Source organism: Taeniopygia guttata, chromosome Z (genome assembly GCF_048771995.1).
Source record: "Taeniopygia guttata chromosome Z, bTaeGut7.mat, whole genome shotgun sequence".
NCBI classification, from domain to species: Eukaryota; Metazoa; Chordata; class Aves; order Passeriformes; family Estrildidae; genus Taeniopygia; species Taeniopygia guttata.
This window is the reverse complement of record NC_133063.1, coordinates 56,512,495-56,532,522: the sequence shown is the minus strand read 5'-3', so window position 1 is coordinate 56,532,522 and position 20,028 is coordinate 56,512,495. Positions and strand designations below refer to the sequence as shown.

The 20,028-nt window shown below is 37.1% G+C and overlaps 1 protein-coding gene across 12 annotated transcripts in view; it reads left to right on the top strand.

The window, feature by feature from the left end:
• Positions 1-20,028, top strand: part of PDE4D (phosphodiesterase 4D) — a 527,299-nt gene that overhangs the window by 416,463 nt on the left and 90,808 nt on the right. For all 12 annotated transcript variants that reach the window (XM_072922389.1, XM_072922391.1, XM_072922390.1 and 9 more), the window contains one exon: positions 9,524-9,715. In XM_072922389.1, coding sequence (XP_072778490.1) covers positions 9,524-9,715 — 192 coding nt within the window. The remainder of the gene's footprint in view (positions 1-9,523; positions 9,716-20,028) is intronic.

The window sequence follows — 20,028 nt, the reverse complement described above, 5'->3', positions numbered from 1 at the left end:
GCAGAAGAGCCACAATAGTACAGCCAGGATGAAAACAATCCCCCCTACTGGCTGGACAATACCCTCACCTACAGATAGATCCAAAAGCCAAATGGACTGTTCCATCTCACCCTCCAGAATGTATGGTTCACCCCACACCTGTAACCCTCCCCTGAAACATCAAGTGCCTGTGACCCCATTGGCCCAAGTCCTGTTTCAGCCCACCTTGAAGCCCCCTGATGGCCTCTTGGATCTTCCCCTCCCCTCTTGGAACTTCCTCCCTCCTCCTGGATTCCCCCTCCGGGAGTCCCTGCTCCCCCCTTTGTCTCACCCTCCCCCATCACCTCAGGCCCGGCCATGTGCTGTGTCTGGCAGCTCGAGGCAGGGCCTCTCTCCATCCCAAATAAACCTTATCCACCAAGAGCAACCAACCTCTGTATCCACCCAAACCGTCCATGGAACTCTTCAAACGTCTTTACACATCTCCTATTAGGAAATACTAAGAGAGTTAAGTTTGTACAGCCTGGAAAAGAGAGGGCTTTGTGGTGACCTAATTGCAGTCTTCAAGTACCTAAAGGGAATTTACTGGAAGAATGGAGAGAGACCATTCACAAGAGCATGCAAATTCACAGGACACAGGGAAATGGTTTCAAAGTGAAAGAAAGTAGGTGGTTGGGATTAGATATTTGGAAACAATTCTTTACTGAGAGGGTGGTGAGGCACTGGAACAGGTTGCCCAGAAAAGCTGTAGATTACCCATCCCTGGGGATCATAGAATCATAAACGCATAAGATTATGGAATGATTTAAGTGAATGGTGACACTGCAATGTTTCTCTGCAATCAAATAATGACAGTAATAAAAAAAAAAAGAACAGAGAACCATTAGTCTGGCTGAGACTGCAATCCTAGAAATGCAGTTGAAGTGTACCTGCAGCAATGGCATATGGGAGTGGCAGGGACCAGCAGGTTTGTAGGGCACTTGGAGCACCCCAGGGCTTGCTGCCTAGTCTTTTTCATGTCTGAATCAAGTGGTTCTGTTTTTCAACATTCTTTTTCTCAGCGTGCTCAAAATACTTCTAATTCTTCAACATTTTCTGCAGGTTTTCTCATTCAGATCTCAAGCTGCCACAGATTTTAGCAGAAGCATTGGGAAAAAGAGTTACTGTCTTGGTGGCTTTTTTATTATCTAAAAGTAGGAATATTAATCCCCTTAGGTCTATTCAGAAGAACCATACAAAATGACTTAAATTTAATAAAAGCATGAATAGATTACCACATTTCTTGGAAATTATTTTTCATTTCATTTCTCTTGTGGTTCTTGTTTGAATTGTCGTTATACTAAAATAAGACAACCATTTCAGCTTCAAAGAAACATCAAAACATCAAATCCATGTGATAGGATCTGGAATCCATTTGAGCGTCATGTTAGTAGAAAGAAGTTCACTCCCAAGACTAAGTTTAGAGAACTAAACTTGCCAGGTGAGGAGTGATATTCTCTCTGAGGAAAAAATGAAAGGAATAACAAAGGGAATCCCAGTACAGCTGAGCACAACAAGCAAGTTGATGTAATAGATGCTTTAGAAAAGCATTTCCTGCCAAATGGATAGACCACTGAGGTATAATTAAGAATAATGAGGTGACATTGTGGAAAGCACATCTTCAGTTGAGTACCAGGAAACAAATCAAAGCTAAAGTACCAAAGAAATTGAATAGTCTTCACAGAAAACTCCTTGCTTGGAGACTTCATAACAAAATATGAAGCGGTTTGTTTTGAGCGATTGGATTTCCTGAGATGCTTGCTAGAAAAACATGACCCAGAAGATAAATAGCACAGAAAATAGTTAACTCTGTTAACGTGTTTGAGGTGACCATTCTTACAAACCAGCCTGCTTCATTGTTTTTTCATCCTACACATCGTCTATTTGTCCGTTTCCTGGGCTTTTAATACTGAGTCTTGTAATTTCAGACTTAATATTAAGTCTTGTATGCTCAAATGTTTCTAAAAACAGTTAATGACAAGAGCAAAAGCCAAGTTCTACTGCTAAAAATAATCACAAAATGCCATATTTTATTCTTTTGCTTGGAATTTTGATACAGGAAAATCTACCCACATCACTTCTAAATATGGAGTTAATCATAGGGCTTGCTTTCTGAATTGCTGAACTGGAAACTCGAAGCCACAACCAGATAGTTGGCTTGAATTCTACAGTGGTACATGAAAATTCAGATTTAGATCATATGTCCCTTTTAATATCATTTGGTTACAATTCATTGGAAAAATTTGAAGTAGTGGAAGACAAAATTTTTTCTTAATTTTGCTACAAAGAAAATAAAAATATCAGTACACATATAAACAATTTTTTCTTCAAATGTAGAGAATAAATATTATATTCCTTCTAGACTATCAATAGAAATGGTTTTCTTTTTCTTCCCTCATTTTACTGAGGGAAGAAAAAGAGGGTGTTGGATTTTTTTGGGGTTGGTTTTTTTGGTGTGTTTTTTTTTGTTTCTGTTTTTTTTTTTTTCTTTTTAACTAGTCTTGGGGGAAAAGATGGAAAGAAAAGAGATAACAGATGTGAACTCTTCTGCATCACTGGGTAGACACTGTCAGTAAGGAAACATTTTGAAAGGTATCAAATAAATAATTAGCCTGGTATTAAATTATATATGTCCACTGATTTAGTTTTACTTGGTTTTTACTTGTTTTTCTTTTTCTTTTTCTTTTTTTTTTTTTTTTCCTGGTGCTTCAGGTTAGCCTATTCAACATCTAAAATCTTCTGGGAGCCTGTGGCAGGAGCAGACTAGTGACAACTTATTTCTTTATGATAAAGAAAATTCTAAAGTTTCATCTCTCACTTAGGGATAACTATGCCTGACAAAATAAAAGGGAAACTCAAGTCAGCTGTTGTCACAATTTAAAGCTTAGTTTATTAATAAGCAATAAAAAGGCTCAAGTGAAATCATAGATCTACCGAGCAGTCTTAGATACAGCACAATCTGACCTTTCTCAATACTCATGGTGCATGCCATCAGCAATGGTGACCCACTGCTTATTTAAATCTGAAACAATCCAAGCAATAAATTCAGATTCTGCTTTTGAAGGCAGCATCCATTCTTTCCCTTTCTCAACTTGCTAAGGCTTCCTTCCTCAGAGATGGGCTCCTGTCCTGGGGCACAAACAATAAATAGTTTACCCTTTCCTTGGAGCCTTATAGTTTTATTACCTTGCTTTTGCTCAAAATTAGATCCTGCTCAAAGGGGGTTGCTGCAGGGCAGGTCTCTGATAATTTCAGTGTATTACAGCTGCTACACCAAATGCACCTATTTTGTGTAATGGGATTGTGCTACCAGGTGAAAAAACAGGACTTGACTTCTTGGAAGTGAGGACATTGAGATGTGTATATAGGTCATAGCACAGATGGCTGGAGAGATTGCTTGACACTAGGACAATGGACTCCTTTGATAGGGGAAAAAATTTGCTCCTCTAGAACTTGCCTGTCCCTCTGTAATGCTAAAGATGAACTTAAAAGATAAGATGTCCCCAAGAGGTTCAATTAATTTGGCTCTCCCTCCCAGTAGTTTCCAAGATGAAAGTGGGAAGACACTTAGACGGGAATAGGAGGAGTACAATTTGCATTCTTAAAAAGTCTAGTAAGTTCTTCATTTTAGGGTGAAATTTATTTCCTTCTCTCTCTTACTATTGCATATTTCTCTAAAAATAAAAACCACACAAAAAGTAAAGAAATTCTCCAACCAAAAATAAATGCTGCAGGATTAGAGCTAAATTCTAAATACTAAGGAAAACCCAAACTGAGATTTTCTATGCAGCTTTAATTACAAACTCTTGGGTATAGTGATTATGATGCCATTATTCCTTAAGTAACTAAAATCTATATTTCATATACAGGCCTCTGCATTTTTTCTTTTAGCAGCATGTGAGAGAGTAGGAAAATATTATTTAGGGACTCAAAAGGAAGTCCACAGTTTCTTTCAATATGCAAAGGAGCTGTGCAGTCATTATCAATGAAGAAGTGCTGCTAAGATTCAGGATCAGGATCCAGAACCTCTCTGGTTCTTTCCACAGAGTCCTGGTATTGTCTGAAGCAAATCTCTAATAATCTTCCGAATTTTTGCTTGTGGTGTTATTTGTACTTGTGTTAGGAGTTTAAGGAAGATCAGCCATGAATGTTTACAAATCATTGTGTTTTGTCCCCATCTTAATACAGAGCCTGGATGACAGAAAGTGGGCAAGAAGTGCAAACAAGATGAATAGGCAAACAAGGAAAAAAAAAAAATCTCATGTCAAGTTTGTCAGCATTGAACACTGAAAAAGGCAGGCTCTAAAGATAAATATTAATGCCTTAAAACATTTTGTCAAAATGCAGACACAAAAGTTGCTGAATTATCATTGGCCTTTCAGGGCTTTGGCATCTCTGGAGTTACAGCAAAGCTCTTTGAACATATAAAATTCTGTGATGTCTGTGCCAAATGCTCCTGTCACCAAAGGCAGTTTCAGTTTGAATGCATTATGCAAAGTGCCCAGAGGTGGCTGCAGAGCAACGGTGTAAAATTCTGTCTTTAAATTTCCACTTACTACCTGTGAAATGAAAGCTAAAGACTTCCTGTTCTCTTTAGCAACAACTTCCATGAAGATGTTGTTCTGTTTCTCTGTTCCTTCTAATTCACAGCATATTCTTGCTGTGGCATAAAACTTATTGAGAGTAAAAAGATAAATATGAAGCAAGCACAGATGACTTTTAGTAATTTCTGTTCAGGCAAGTTAAAGAGCCTGTCTTGTTTTGTGTCTTAAACTTTTGATTTTTTCAGTATATGCAACAACAAAGAGCAAATAACTGTTGTGGAAGTGTTCAAATCCACATTCTGATTCTCTCTTCTTTTGATACAATGTAGTCAGAAGTACAGTTTCTTAAAAATAAGACTTGTGATTCAGACAAAGGAACAATTTAAATGTTTTAATTTTAATAACTCTTCTTTTGATATAGAATTCTACAAGCTTTTTTATCTGAAAGTGTTGGCAAATGTCTCAGAAATATCTAAATACTATAACATTTCAGAAACTTTTTATTATAAACATAGATTTCTTAAAAAAATATTTCTGAATTCACACTTTCCTTTGACTGTAAACCTGAAAGCTATTTTTCTTGATGCATATTTTCAGAAAAGATGTTTTCTTGGAACAGCACGAGACAAATCCAGCTGATATATTTGGATCCTTTTTTTTTACTTTTTACACCCATCTAGTGGTCACCAGGCAGTACAACGGGATAAAATTTCTGTTGCAACAGCAATGTCCTACTCAAGTTTCTCCTTTGCTGGTGATGCAAACCAAAGGACCTCTCCCAGCTGGTGAAACTGCAGTTTTACCTAACAGACTTCTAAACTTTAAAAACTGACTATGTTACAATCTGACAGTGAAATCATTTGTGGAAGCCTGCCTTAGTTTCTGACTGGAAGACTGGTAATATAATATTCATGTGGTGTCCACAAAAGGGGGATGAAGAAAATAATAAAAAAAAAACCTACAAATAAAACCATGTCATGGTTTGACACGGAAAGAGAATTTTTTTTTTAGAAGGAAGAGGTCTCTCCAGTCAGGGGTCAGGTTTGGATACTGACACTTGGAGTGACCAATTGAAGGTAGACACGCCTCTGAGAACACAGAGGGGTTAAAAGCGGAATTTCCAAGAGGACTCGTTCTTCTTTGGTTCCGGTCATCGCATGATACGGACCTCCCCTGCCCAGCCCGGGCTGGGTGGGGGAGGGGAGCCATGCGGCCTGCACAGGTAGGCCAGGAGGTAAAGGATCAGAACCGGCTGGGTCAGCTCCTGCAGATAGAAGGGTGAAAAAATCTGGGATGTCTCCGTTCCCCCCAGAGACTCTCTCTCTCCCAAGAGAGAAAAGAGACGGCAGTGGTTTTTTCAGCAGTTCGCCGCAGGGAAGGAGAAGAGCGGGGGGGCCGCAAGGTGCCCAGCCGGGCTGTGGGAGCTGGAGCCTGGGCAGCAATCCATCCTTGGAAGTTGGGACTTTTAACTTTTTCTGAAAAATGAAGGCTTTATGAAATATTACTCTTCTTGAATTTGAAGAAAAGAGAGACAGCTTGAAACCTCAGATGTTTAGAGAAGAAGGTTGGGGGCAGATGATAGAGTGACTTTTTAGCTGAACTCTGCTTGTTTACCATAAACTGAACCACTCTTTCTTTTCAAGAGAGACTGCATTTTAGAGAGATGCATTGGTGGGCCAAGAGACCTTCTGCAGCAACTACCAGTTTTGGAGTAGACAGAGAGAGAGCTGAAGAGAGTGTGAAGATGCCCTCCATCTTCAGGAAGAAGAGAAAGCGATCTCTGTCTTTTGGACCCTCGGCCCCAGGGGAAAATGGGGGGGACTCTAGTCCCGAATTGTGATACTGGACTGTTGTTCCTAGTAGTCCTTGGCAAAGCATCCTTAAAGGGGCCCTATAAGCAGTCTCTGTCCATGCCCGGTGGTAAGAGCACTGTGACACAGAGAGGAGAGGGTCACACTGGCCGGTGTGTCTGGGCGGTGCCACGTGTGACATTGGAAACACAAGAGGTGGCAGCTGTGTTTCCTGGGGGTCTGTGGTGCAAGGGGGACTCCTCTCTTCCCCGATGGACTCAGTATTGATTATATTGAAGGGTGAAAACTTGATTAAAGATCCAAATGGGTCTCGCTGGGGTTTGGTGGAGTTGGGTGGAGAGAGGAAAAATGTTTTGGAAGGTTTTCATGTCGAATTTTATGTGTTTTTTTTTTTCTTTCCTTTCTTTTCCTTTTATAGTAGTAGTAGTAGTAGTAGTGTAATAAAGCTTTTTCTTTTGTTATTAAGTTTGGCCTGCTTTGCTCTGTTCTTGATCACATTTCACAGCATTTGATTGATAAGTTGTATTTTCGTAGGGCGCTGGCATTGTGCCAGCGTCAAACCATGACAAACCATATTTCTTTAATCAAACTGAATACTTTTAATTCAGATGAATATTTATGTCCACTGTTAAAGAAATCAATTATTAACTCTTTATTCAAAATTTTTATTCTATGAGAGGGACTTACATTAAACTTCATTTATTTATATCCAGCCTTTAACTTTAAGCTCATATATATTTGAAATTATACTGCCATTGCAGAAATTAGTCTTACTGAGAACGGTCTTCTGTTTTACATAAAATTGCAGGAATTATCTACCCTCCTGCCCTCAATAGAAAAAGAAAGTATACAGACTATGTATTGATTAGGAGTTTGTGTTTTCTTGAAGCGGTTTAAAGGGCATAAAAGTTATTCAGGAAACAAAATGTTAATGTTAGGAAATTTGGGCATGATGATCTAAACCCTTCATTAGCATTGTGATTATTTTGTGCTCCTGCAATATTTAGGAATTCAAACTGAAAAGACATTGATTGATAACAAGTAATAGTAGTCATGCTAGTGACAGTGGCAATGTGGTTATGAATTAATGCCACTACAAGCTGCAAGGGACATTTTACTGTAGTGTTCATGGTATCTTGACCTTTCCAATATATTCTCAAATACCCTTAGTGAGCAGACTCTACAGTCAGCACACAGATACAATAAATAGGGGAAATGAAAGGCAAAGAAGAGCTCTGCACAGTCCAAGATCACCTGGAAAGCTGGTGGCAGAACTCTAATTTGTTGTCTCATTGTTTAAGCTTTCTTAGTTTGAGGTTCATAAAACATTTTAAGATACAGGCATAATAAAATCAAATAAGTCCTGGGAAGAAATGTATGTATTTGGATTTACTGACATGTGATTGTCCTGAAAACTACAGTGAAAAGAGAATTAAATGACTGTGCTCTCTTGAAGTTTTTAAATAATATTTTCTGTACTTATTTTTTTTTTTAAAGAGAAACAAACAAGCCAACTACACTTGATTTTCTACATTCAAACTGTAAGTGGTGAATCCAAAGAAAATAATATAGTCTGAATGTGGCAGTAAGCTTGCAGGTCTAGAAACATGTGCAAAGTAAAAATAAACACTGAAATAATTAATGAAACAAAAATCTATCCTCTGCCAGGCCATGTGCATCTGTGTCAAAATAAGCAATATATGTTTCTTTGATTAGTTCATTTAAGAAAGGAAAAAAAGGTCATGGGAACCCTGTCACTTCAGCAAAGGATTGAAGTGGCTACCTCATTGAAACCTCAGGCCAATGGGAGATAGAACAAGCTGGTACAGGGTAGCATGTACCAGCTGTGACAGTTGTGCTAGCCTGAAGTCTAATCAACAGCTGACTTACACTGCATCTTTTCTGCTGCCCTTAGCTGTAATGGAAGCCTGTGGGTGTCCTTCAAATTAGCACTATTTTCAAAATGAATACTTTACATGGGTTAAGCAAAAATGCATAATATGCTGCTGACACTTACCTATGTTTAAAAAACTATGTGAAAGATCCTCTGCTCGTCCCTTATTCTGAAATGCTTTAGCAGTTATTTAGCAGTTATTTTTGTCCCCATTAGTATAGCAAATGAGCCTAGAGAGCTCATCTTGCTAATCCACACATTTGTAACCTCTCAGACTGCATACCACAAGACATCCAAACATGAAGCCACATACTGCAAAAAGCTTCCATACACTACCAAATGGAGCTGTTGGGCTGTCAAGCAACACAGATTGCCATGAATGCATCCTCTCAGCACCACCCACACTGTACTGGTGTTTAATTGTTTGAAGACTCCTTTCAAGGTCTCTGGACTGATTCTCAAAGCCCTTTGTAGAAACATTACTGTCTATGTAAAACAGCATCTACTCTCGCCTTCTCTTTCTTTCTGTTCCCTCATGCTTCAGCCTTTCTAGAGAAAAGTGTTCTCTAGGAATGATAAGCCTCTTTACCACTCTTCATATCAAACACAATAACCAAAAGCGATGAATCTAAACTGTGTAGTTCAAAGACAGAACAGAAGTTCTGCTGCTTGGCCATTAACAAAGGACTCACTGCTCCCATCTCTTTGTAAAATAGCAAATCTAATAAAGGCAGATGTGCTCAAGTACATGCACATGCCTTAATGCCACTGCAGCACTTTGTTTACTGGAACAAGATAAAGTATGTAGTTGAACTATTTTCGTAGTAACAAAATATTAGGATTGAGTATGCAATAAGGAAAAAGCCCTCAGTTTAGCAGTTTAACAGCATAATTGGTGTTCAGCTCAGGAGAGCTGGGGTCTGAAGAAGTAAATAGTGAAATATGTTTCCTCTGGTATAGAGCTCATGGATACTCTACATGCAGAGAAGTAGAAAGCTTCCTGTATTTCTAATAGCATGGGATTTTTCTCTTCCAATTTTCTTTCATTTCAGCCTTGGGGGTTTTTTTCTTATCAGTAATTTTAAAGTATCTTTCTCATATGGCTTTTGTTTTTTCATAACAGTGGACATGGCCAGGTCTTTATTTCTCCACTACTATCAAGATGCAATTAGTTATGACAATTTTTCAAAAGGATGTTTATTATATTTTAAAATTCTTAGGTCAATACCATACTAAATTTTCTCTTCTTTTTGCAGTTTCGATGTAGACAATGGTACATCATCAGGACGAAGTCCCTTGGACCCCATGACAAGCCCTGGGTCAGGGCTAATTCTTCAGGCAAATTTTGTCCACAGCCAACGTAGGGAGTCTTTCCTTTACCGGTCAGACAGCGATTATGATCTGTCTCCAAAGTCCATGTCCAGGAATTCCTCCATTGCCAGTGATATGTAAGTACCTTAGAAAATACTTCTAGTCTATCATTTGTCCAATATCAAGACTTTTGCAGTCACAAGAAAATTTTTTTGAGTTAAGTCAGACTGTAATCACTTATGCTAGTGAAGTAATGGAAAATTGTTTATTTCTTTAATGAAGATCATACTTTTTCCTGCAGTTTCTTGAAGGATATCATGAGGGTGTACTTGACATATTTATGCACTCTATTAAGTTTAACGGAATAATAATGACAGTCAGTACTGGTGTACTAAAATGATAAGGAGAGCTATTTTCTGGCTCTTAACTTATTTTCAAGAGACACAACACAAAATCAATTTATGCTTCTTCATAATTTTAAGAAATACATTCCATTTATTTCCAACTGGGGTCTTTTATGTTTTTAGACAAAAGATTTACCAGCTGGAAGAAAAGAATATATTTAAGAGAAAAAAAAAACTATTTCAAATATTGTCTTAATTAAAAGACAAAATTCTAACAAAAGACCTTTTTAAGATTATTCTGTCCTCTCACTCTATTTTGTGAAGTGTGTATTTTCTGCTAGTAAATCATGATTTTCAAGTATGTGTGGACCCCAGGTTCCATGTCTAGTGGAAGTCAAGCAAATCTCTGTTTATTAGTAAGATGCCAAAAATATTTAAATGTTCCATCTTCTAGTCACTTCTAAGTAGGAGAAATTATTAACTATTTTCTGTTTGGTTAGGTTTTTTTTTGCCTAAAGGGCTCCAATATGCACTGCCAAATTGGTATTTATGATTCAAATATTTATCTAAAATAAAGGATCAGGCTTGTCAGAATATCACAGTGAATGCTGGCTTTTAATGAGGCAAAGATCAATAGATATAATCTTTCAAAAATAAGAGTAGGCATAAAAAAAGAATAAGATTTTTCATAAAAATGAATGAAATTAGAGCTGATATTTAACTTAAAGTCATAAATAAACACTCCTATTTTTTCAGCTTATATAATTTTTAGAACTGTTTTGTTTAATTATAGCTCTTTTTCTATATAGAGTTTCAAGGTAAGAAAATTTCCTGCGTTTAGAGAGGGTTAGTGTAAGGTCTATGACTCAGTTAAGATCTGTGGATTGAAATACTCAGTAAGCTTTGTGCCAAATGTGACCAGTTTTTGATGAGACAAAATGGGTTAGAACAAGAAAAAATCAGCTTGCTTTTTTATAAAAAATATGCATTTTTCTTGGAAATAATAACCCCCTTCCAGCAAATCTTCCTCTGACAGATTTTTTTTTGAGGGAAAAGATTCAAGGTTTTATTATGGTACCTGTACCAGGATAACATTTGTAAAGATTTTTACATTCAGGAGGACAATCCAGCTGACTGTATTGCTTAGATGAGTCATTTCAATGAAAAATTCAATTAGTGCTCCCTCCTTGAACTCATAATCCACTTAATTTCCTAGAATTTTGGGTAATATTTCAGCACATGGCAGTAAATTGGATAAACAATATAATTACTGAAACAGCATATATTCTCCCCCTTTTTTTCCCTCTCTATTTTCTTTTCAAATTGTTCTGGAAACACATTTGCATATAAAATTTATTTGACCTCACATCTTGATAGATTATCACAATCTTTTGTCACAGATGAACCTTTGTACTAAGATGGTAAATATTCCTGCCACTGTTTTGGAGGGGAGCACATTACGAAATGTAAAAGGCAAGTTGTTCTCACCATGGAATATTAATCATTTATCAATAAGCCTAATTATAATAAGCTTGGCTGTATCACAGAAATTAAGTGAAAGAAAGACAGGGAATAAAATAGGGGAAAGTTAAAAAGGATAAAATAGCAAGGAATAAAAAAGAAATGTCACAAAAGTCCTTATGTATGTTTCAACCATAAACTGAATGTTCTTATGAAAAGAAAATCCATCAAATATTATTAAAATAAAGAAACAATTCTGATTCAGGACCTTGCTAAATGAGGTGGAAGATGAAAGGGTTGACAGAGGAAGTACACAAATTTTAGGTTAGTGTCAAATTATTCTATTTCTCTTTTGCATCTATATACATGTTTAAGTATTGTTTGTTTTCTAAGCATGAGCAATGTATGATACAAAATATATGCATCATTCAGGTAATGTAAGTCAATTAATTGTACACAGCAGTTTAGTCTAGATCCCTGATTCTTCAACCAGCCTCAATATTTCACTTTGTAAAGAAAAAGACAAAGCAAAAGGCATATGTTTTGTATTTGAAAGGGGTAGAACATCAATAATTCTGGCATTTCCATTACTCTCAAATACTGAACTTAGAATAATATTTTCCAGTCAGTTGCAAGGTTTCAAAATTTTAGTCAGATGTGGAATGTCATGTTCAGACAGCCAGTGGAGGGCAGTGCTAAAGTGCTAAATGCATCGTGTCATTATTTATTATGTATGCAGCTCCAACCGAGGTAGAGAACAAGTTGTGCTCAGTTGTTTGCAAATCCAAAATGAAAAGATGGGCTCTGCTACAAACAATCTATAAAGTCAAAATATAAGATGATAACCAAGAGACTAATACAGTCAGATACTATCCCCAGGAGAAGATACAATGCGAGTCACTAGGCTCAAAATAGTTAACCTCACAGAGAAAGCAAAGCGAGTTCCATTTAGGGAGTTGAGATGGAAAGTAAAGAAACAAGGGAAGAGAAGGAACAGGTGGAATGTTTTTTAAAATCAGAGAATCCAAAGTATATTTTCATGAATTAGTTATGGAAAATAATAAAAAGACAGGCTGCTTTGATGAGAGAAGGTTGGTGGAACAATTGTGGGTGCAGTTCAGAAGAAAAAGCAGCTGAGTGTAAGAAAAGAAAAGCACATAAATTGGAGTGGGGGTCAGTAATATTGTTTTAATTATCCCTTGGAAGAAATAACATGGTCTTTGAGAATAATAAAAGCAGGACGCAGATTTATACAGATATTAGGAAAAGCTGCTAATGTTTGTGAACTGGAGAGGTGAATAATTTAGACAGGAATATACAAGGTCGAAGTCAGATGAGCACAGGTGTGTTGTGAAGCCTCTCTGTGGGATTTCCAGCAGAGAAAAGGATGTGAAAGAGAAAAAGAAGTAACTGAATGAGGCAGTGAGGGGTAGTGAGATAATATGAGCAATTATAGTCCAGGATCTATGACGAAAGACAGGAAAACAAGTTTAAAGGTAAGAAGAATAAAGAATTGAAAACAAAACAAAACAAAAACCAACCAACCAACCAAACAAACAAACAAAACAAAAAACACAAAAAACAAAACAAAACAAAAAAAGAAAAAAGAAAGGTCCCAACAGCAACACAGAGGAGAAAGGAAGTAATATCTAGATGAAAGATGTGCAAAATAATTATTGGAAAAATTGTCAGGCCTATAGTTAAAGACATTAGTGAAGCAGAGAGCTGTGTGGATGTCTTGCTGAGGTGGTCTGATTGCATTTTGCTGACTTGTGTGAACTGTGGTGGCAAATGCAGGAAGAGGTTGAAGTGATAACACTTTTTATACTCTTTCTTGTTAAAGGGATCACTGCCCTGGTTAATGGAGGAAGAGATCAAATTAGTAGAGAGTTTCTGTTTTAGCAGAACCCAGGTCTCTAATCAGGTTAAAAAATAGGTTCCTAGAAAAAAAAAAAAGCCAGTAAACTGTCCAGTGCTGCATCACAGCCCATGTTTTATGCCACTCTGAAGGGCAAAAGCACATATAATCCCCTCTGTGTTTCTGAAAAAGCAGACCAGAGAGTAGCAGTCTAGACCAGGGGACCAAGACATTCTCAGTAGACAGGTCTGCCCAAGCTCCACCCTGTCTTCTGTGTGTAAGAAGACATCTGACATCTCATTTAAGTCTGTTCTCCCATTTCCACAAGCTCTCAGAACACAGTGCAGCACTGCACAGATATCCTGGTTTCCTCAGGACTTGGCCAGCTGAACCTCACTCATAAAAAAGCAACTGCTGGGGGAGTTTTACAGCTTTCTTTAGAGAAGGTCAGCATTGCTTTCTTCGTCAGCTTATCGCTATAAGCTCCAACTAATATAATTTCAATTAAAACTTGCTTGTATGCATAAAATGAGCAGAACCCAGCCAAGGAACTCTGGGTCACTGTGATCTGCGAAATGGCCACCATACACCCATTCCCTGACCTGGACAACCCACTGCTACTCAGTCACTAACTTCTGAAGACAGCAGCATCCCTCTGCTGCTGTCTGTGATAAAAGAAATATCAAGAGGATGAATGTCCAGGACCTTTTCCCTAAGCTACAGTTACAGAGGATATATTTTCTCATCCTCTAAGGCAAGCTTTTTCTTTTTTTCCTGAACCAGTAAGGCTTTTTATTAATCAAATATTATGATTATGAATATTAAGTTATGGAGAAAAAACACATCTTTTTCATGAAATGCCCTAGCCAAGATTCTAGTACAGCAGACAAGATGTGTTTACTGAGAGGAGTAATTGCACTTCAGCTTAAAAAATTAGAAGTAATTATCTACTCTCTAGAAAATTTGCAGCTGAAATTCCTTTTAATCATATTCTTTTCTTGGAATCTCTAATATTATTGTTTAGTGCTCATTACTGGCTGATAATGAACAGTCAAACTTCAAAGTCCAGCCTACTCTAAAAAAGAAGCATTTTCTATGTGTGTCTTTGTTTAGAAACAATATTTAATTAAAAAATATATTCAATTGCTTGAGACATTTATTTGTTAGTGTAAAGAAATATACATCACTTTAGGAAAAACAAGCAAATATTTTTCTTCATTGTCTTTTTCTTTTTTTTTAAAGATGCTTAATAAAAGTTCCGGATTGCAGCTTAAGTTAATCTAAGTCATTTGTAAGTCATGTACAGTATACTTTGAACTATAAATGAAAAAACTGTGGAAAAACAAAAAAGATGACTGTCCTTTCTGATTGTTTGACACGTTTTACAAGTGAAATTCAAAACAAAGAACTCAACTTAAAATGCAACTAGCTTAAAGTTGAATAATAAATTTGTGTTAACTTTATTTGTTGATCAGGAAATTGGTTATGTTGGGAAACAAAAAGAAAGCATTTTTGCATGGAGAAGACTTTATTTGCTTTTTATTCAGGGGAGAATTTTTCTTGATGAAATGAAAATATATATTATTTACTTTCAGTCAATACAGAATCATGATTGGTTTTGTGTGAGATTGCTAAAACCTTATAATTTTCCAAACATAGCTTTCAGCTGTTAAACACATCACTTCCTCTTTAAACACTTTAAATATTTTAGGTGTTTTTCTTCCTTTCTCTGGAAACAATAGATGTTTGAAGGAAAATAACAAGTGATTACTGAAGCTACAACCAAAGCTGACTGAATTCCTACATCTTTTCAGTCACAGATCGCATGTTCTTAAAAATATGGTACCAAACCTAATTCTTAGCTGGGATTTCAGGTACATCACAACACCACTACTCCCTGGGCTTGCAAAACTGATCAGCAGCGGAGGGGAGGGTGGACATCTGCAGTACTTAATGATAGGAGCAGTGTGAAGAGAGGCAGCTTTGTAAAAGAGGACTTGAATATTTTGGGGGGATTCCTTTTGAATTGTTTTTCTGGCTCAGTGATCATCTACATGGGCAGGTCAAATTTATTTCAAAACACAGAACATTAGCTATCATTCCACCCTTCAGGGCACAAACTGAATGTTCTGAATTCTTTTAATGGAACTAATGCTCAGTTAGTTGTAGAGTTCAATCCCTGAAAGTGTACAGTCTGAAAATCTGATGGTTTTTTTCTTGTTTTTCTTGAAGTCAGCTTGTTTCTTCTCACATACATTTAGGGACCTCTGAATTTAGTCAAGAGACCATTTTTTTATAAACTTTGAAACTCTCTCTGGCTGGCTGATAGCAAGCTCTCTCTGGCTGGGTTGTATTGAATGAGTGCCTTGTTCTCAGCAGCTCTGCTATTATTTTTAAGAAGGGAATCTTTCAGCCTGCATCAGGAGGAGGCTCACATGGAAACTCATGTAGTCTTATTCTTCAGAAGTAACACGCTTAAGCACTTTTAAACACTTAAGCATGTGGGACAGGGACAAGCAAACAACCAAATACCTGATGATTAAAAGCAGTTACAGGAAACGAATTTCATTTTAATTTGCTACAAGATAAAAGTTTATGTGTGTCACCTAATGCAATCAAACCTCCCTAATGATATCACATTAAGTGGCACTAACTAGATTGCTTCCAGTCATATATACAAACCCAATAACTAATTTTCTCAAACCTGAGAAGAAAACAGAACTACTCTGTAGTCCCTGATGCCTTTTTGTTTTCCAGGCTTGATATAGTTAAATGATGGTTTTGGTTGTATGAACAGTCCAATAGTGGCACTGTTGAGTTGGCCTGGACTCCTCTGACTGAGTCCAGCATTTTTCTCATTCAAAGTCCTATCTACTCTGGCTTAATCCAGCTTCTCCTTCAACACACAAAACAAAGCCCCACACTGCTATAGCTTCTTTTCCCTTGCCATTGCCTCAGTGACCCCCAGGCAGACCACCTTCTGATTTCAGAAAGAAAACCACCTGCAGCAGTGAAACACTCTGGCAAGGCTGTACTCTGTTTCCCTTCAGGACTGAGTAATTCTGTCAGACTTAGTAGAGGCCAGTTGCTCAGTTAGTTGCCCACTATTCTCCTGTAATCTAAATGGTCTGCTATATAATGACAGGAATAAAGCATTGAAGCTTGATAGATGACTAGGGAAATATGATACAAATGATTTCTTGAGTTAGCTGTGATTTTTTTATGTTACACATCATGCTGGCATCCTACTGTGATGGTCTACTACATCACTATCTATGTGATTTCCTCAGGCAGATTACACAAGCCAGATGTGTGAGTACAATGTCTTTGGAAGAGGTTTAAGCTTCTGAGCAAAATAGCTTGGACTGACATAAGAGATCCTGATGGTCCTCAAACTCTTCCAAAGGTGTTAGGAGACTTTCTGGGTAAATGTAGCAAGCCTAGTAGTGTTCCTACAGCACATTATATTGGATGGGAATAAATAGTAATAATTCCTGTTTTTTTGAGATAGCAAATTCTGATTCCAGCTCATCCAGCAATTCTGAATGAAGTTTCTGGATTTGATGGGTCTTAGCTCAGATAACTGTCACTGAGACCTAAAATAGCCCTTGTCAACCCACAAAATTCGGTTTGTTGTTTTTTTGTTTATTTTCTTCTTTTTAATCTGGTCAAAAGTAGAGGCACTATGAAAGGGAGCTATTTGTGCACAGTGAGGTGCACACATAGCTAGATAGTATGTACCTGATAGCCCCTGGATTAAACCTTAAAATACTGACTTCAAATTGCTAACACTGTTCCTTTCCAGTTCCTTATTCTGTAAGAGATGTCGTTCTTTTCTCTTTTCAAGTCTTGAGAGAGCTTCCCACATTGGGTGCTAATGCAGTTCAGCTTGAATTAAGATTGCAGTTTGGGTAACCTAGCACTGATGACTGCGACAGGGTAGGTTTCAAGAATTCAGTATTTTACTACATAACATATGTGTATAAACCAAATACAATAATTCAATTTTTTTTGAGGTTTTTTTGATCTCTGTAAGACAGACAAGAATTGTTTCCTTAATGAACATCATAGTGGAGTAACTTGATTTATGCTCCCTATGAAGTCCATTAGGGTCTTTGGAAAGACTTATATCTGAAGTTTTTACTAGTGACATTTATGCTGGAGAAATTTTTTCTCCCTTTAGTCTTTTTTTCTAAATCTCACTTGATAAGTTAGACAGTCCAAGGAGAATTAATATAACTAGCATTCTTTTGGCTGGGAAAATGGACTTCTCAGGTACTGTTGCTTTTCGGAGCCAATCCTCCTTCATCTGGTTAAGCTCAATTAAATTAACTGAACTGAACTCCCAATATTACAGCAATACTTTTTCACTAATTAGGGCTAGTGTGTTGCTGAATTAGACAGATGTATCAGGAGGACATAACTGCACAGTGTTACAGAGAATTGTGGTGTTCTGAAACACTCAAGCAATAGTTGATGAGAGTCTGCTTCATTCAGGATCCAATTTCTGTCGTTTCAAGTAGCTCTTTTTAACAATCCTCTTACAGACATGTTCACAAGAATAAAATGCTCTGGGAAAAACAGCCCCCTCCTCTATAGCTCATGGCTCTGATATGAATTTTAATTGCTTGTTCTCTCAACCCTAAATCCAAGCCTGCTCACAGTGTCATAGACTCTATCCCCTGCCTGAGATGCCAAATCATCCCCCAGATTGTGCTTGCCCTTTCAAAGATATGCAAACCACTAATAACACATTGGCTATCTAGGAAAAGATGTAACCCCATTTTGTAGTGTGGGCAAAACATTAAGAGCTGCCACTTACACTTATTTAGTCTTGGCTTTTTGAGCCAAGACTACGCCAAGACTGAGCTGGCTCATATTGCCTATCTCAGCACTAGAAAATTTTTTCTCAAAGTCTTTAAAAATTGAGATGACATTGCTTAAGCACTATCCCAGCAGAATAAACTGACTTGGAGCACTGTGATTTCTGACTTCACAAAATCCATTTTGCAACCAAGCCATTTATATTTTCCAAATGCAGATGATGATGATTAAGATCAAACTGCATGGAGCAGGCTGCCACTGCTGCTCCTCAAAGCACATCTTCTGATAGGTAGGACCATTACCATTGCCATATCAGGGTGAAATCTAGAATAATCTCTCATTGCTGCTAAAATGTGAATCTGAGCAATGTGAATACCTCACCATACTTAATTAATATGTTTTTTGTGTGCATATTTGGCTTCAACTATGAAATGTTATTGGGACAGAAGAGAAAATCCTGGCAGTTAGAGTATTCCATTAGCTTATTCTCTGTCTTTCATTTGTGGTTTTGTATATGGTATAATTGCATTCCAGCATATATGCAAACAAAACACAAATGTCTCATCTAAGCTGAGACACACTATTGGACAGTAAGTATACAAACTTGTAAACAGAAATTAATGGATGCTATGTTTAATCCAAATCTAGATGTTTGGATTAAAGGCAGCTGCCATATATTTTCTGACCCAAACAGACTACCTTAGTATCAATTTCTTTCTTATACTATTCTTTAAAAATTGAGTAAATTCATATGACAGTGTGATGAAAGCCTCAGCTCTTGATGTGGAGCTTCATTCAGGGATTCCATACAGCCACTGTCCTCTTGGCTTTTCAATTCAACTGGCAGCGTTTTTCTTTCAAAAGGTCTATGTCCAAAGTTTGTAGCTAGAGAATCTAACATGGACTATGCCAGTTGGATTTAAGGCCTGATCAGCATCCTCAGTCAGTACTTCTCCTGAGAATATAAGAAAGGTTGTGATTCAAGGGGAGCAGTGTTGCAAACCAATAAAATCATACTTTAAACTGGCATGTTTGCGTCAAACTGGTGTAAATAGGTGTTGTATGTTTTCTCCCCTCTATTTAAATAAGGCAAAGCTCCTATTTATCCTGTTTATATCTCATAACTTCAATGCATGTCCTCAAGATCACCCAGTTGATATTCATGTGGAAGTCTAGAAAGACCTAAACAACCTTAATCTGTGTTTACTATGGCCTTTAGAAAGACAAACCTTGAGTATCTTCCCTGTGAAGCTCCACAATGGCAAGTCCCTCACACTCCTCATGGTCTCTAAAGTGTGGGATTTCCTTCTCTTTAATGGATTTAGTGAGTTTTTTCTAACCATTATAAAAAACATCCACTATTTTTTGAGTGTATCCTGATAGGTCTGCAAAATATCTCTCTAGTTACTTCTCTTATTAGATGCTATATTAAATTATGACAGCTTAATTATTAAGTAAAGGATATTCAGTCACTCTGTTTTATCCTTGTGTTAATCTTCCTGCCTGCTTCTCTGTCTGTCCATGCATCTCTAAGTTCCTTATTATTAGGGGAAAAGTTAATTTCTGCTCTATGATAGAAGAGACAAATTGTGCAAATTCCTGAGTAAAGAAAGCAGAACTTTTGTACTGAACATGTACTGAACTAACTTCTGACTTAATATAGAACTTTCATCTCCTCTTCAGAGTGGGGATTGATGTTGGTTATATGGTGTAAGGTCAAGTGTCATATAGGAAATATTATGAAGAAAATGTCAGAAATTTGCAGAAGTCTAGTCTTCACCACTTTACTGTGGCTAATAGCTTCCAATGTGTGTATAATCTTCAGTCTGCTAGAGAGAATTTCACTTGTGTTTTATGTAACAGTCATTAATTTCATGTGGGCTTGTGCATGTTTTAGCAATGTTCTTTGGTGGCAGAGAACAGATTATTTAAAACTTTGGCACTCCGTAAAAAATATTCTGTT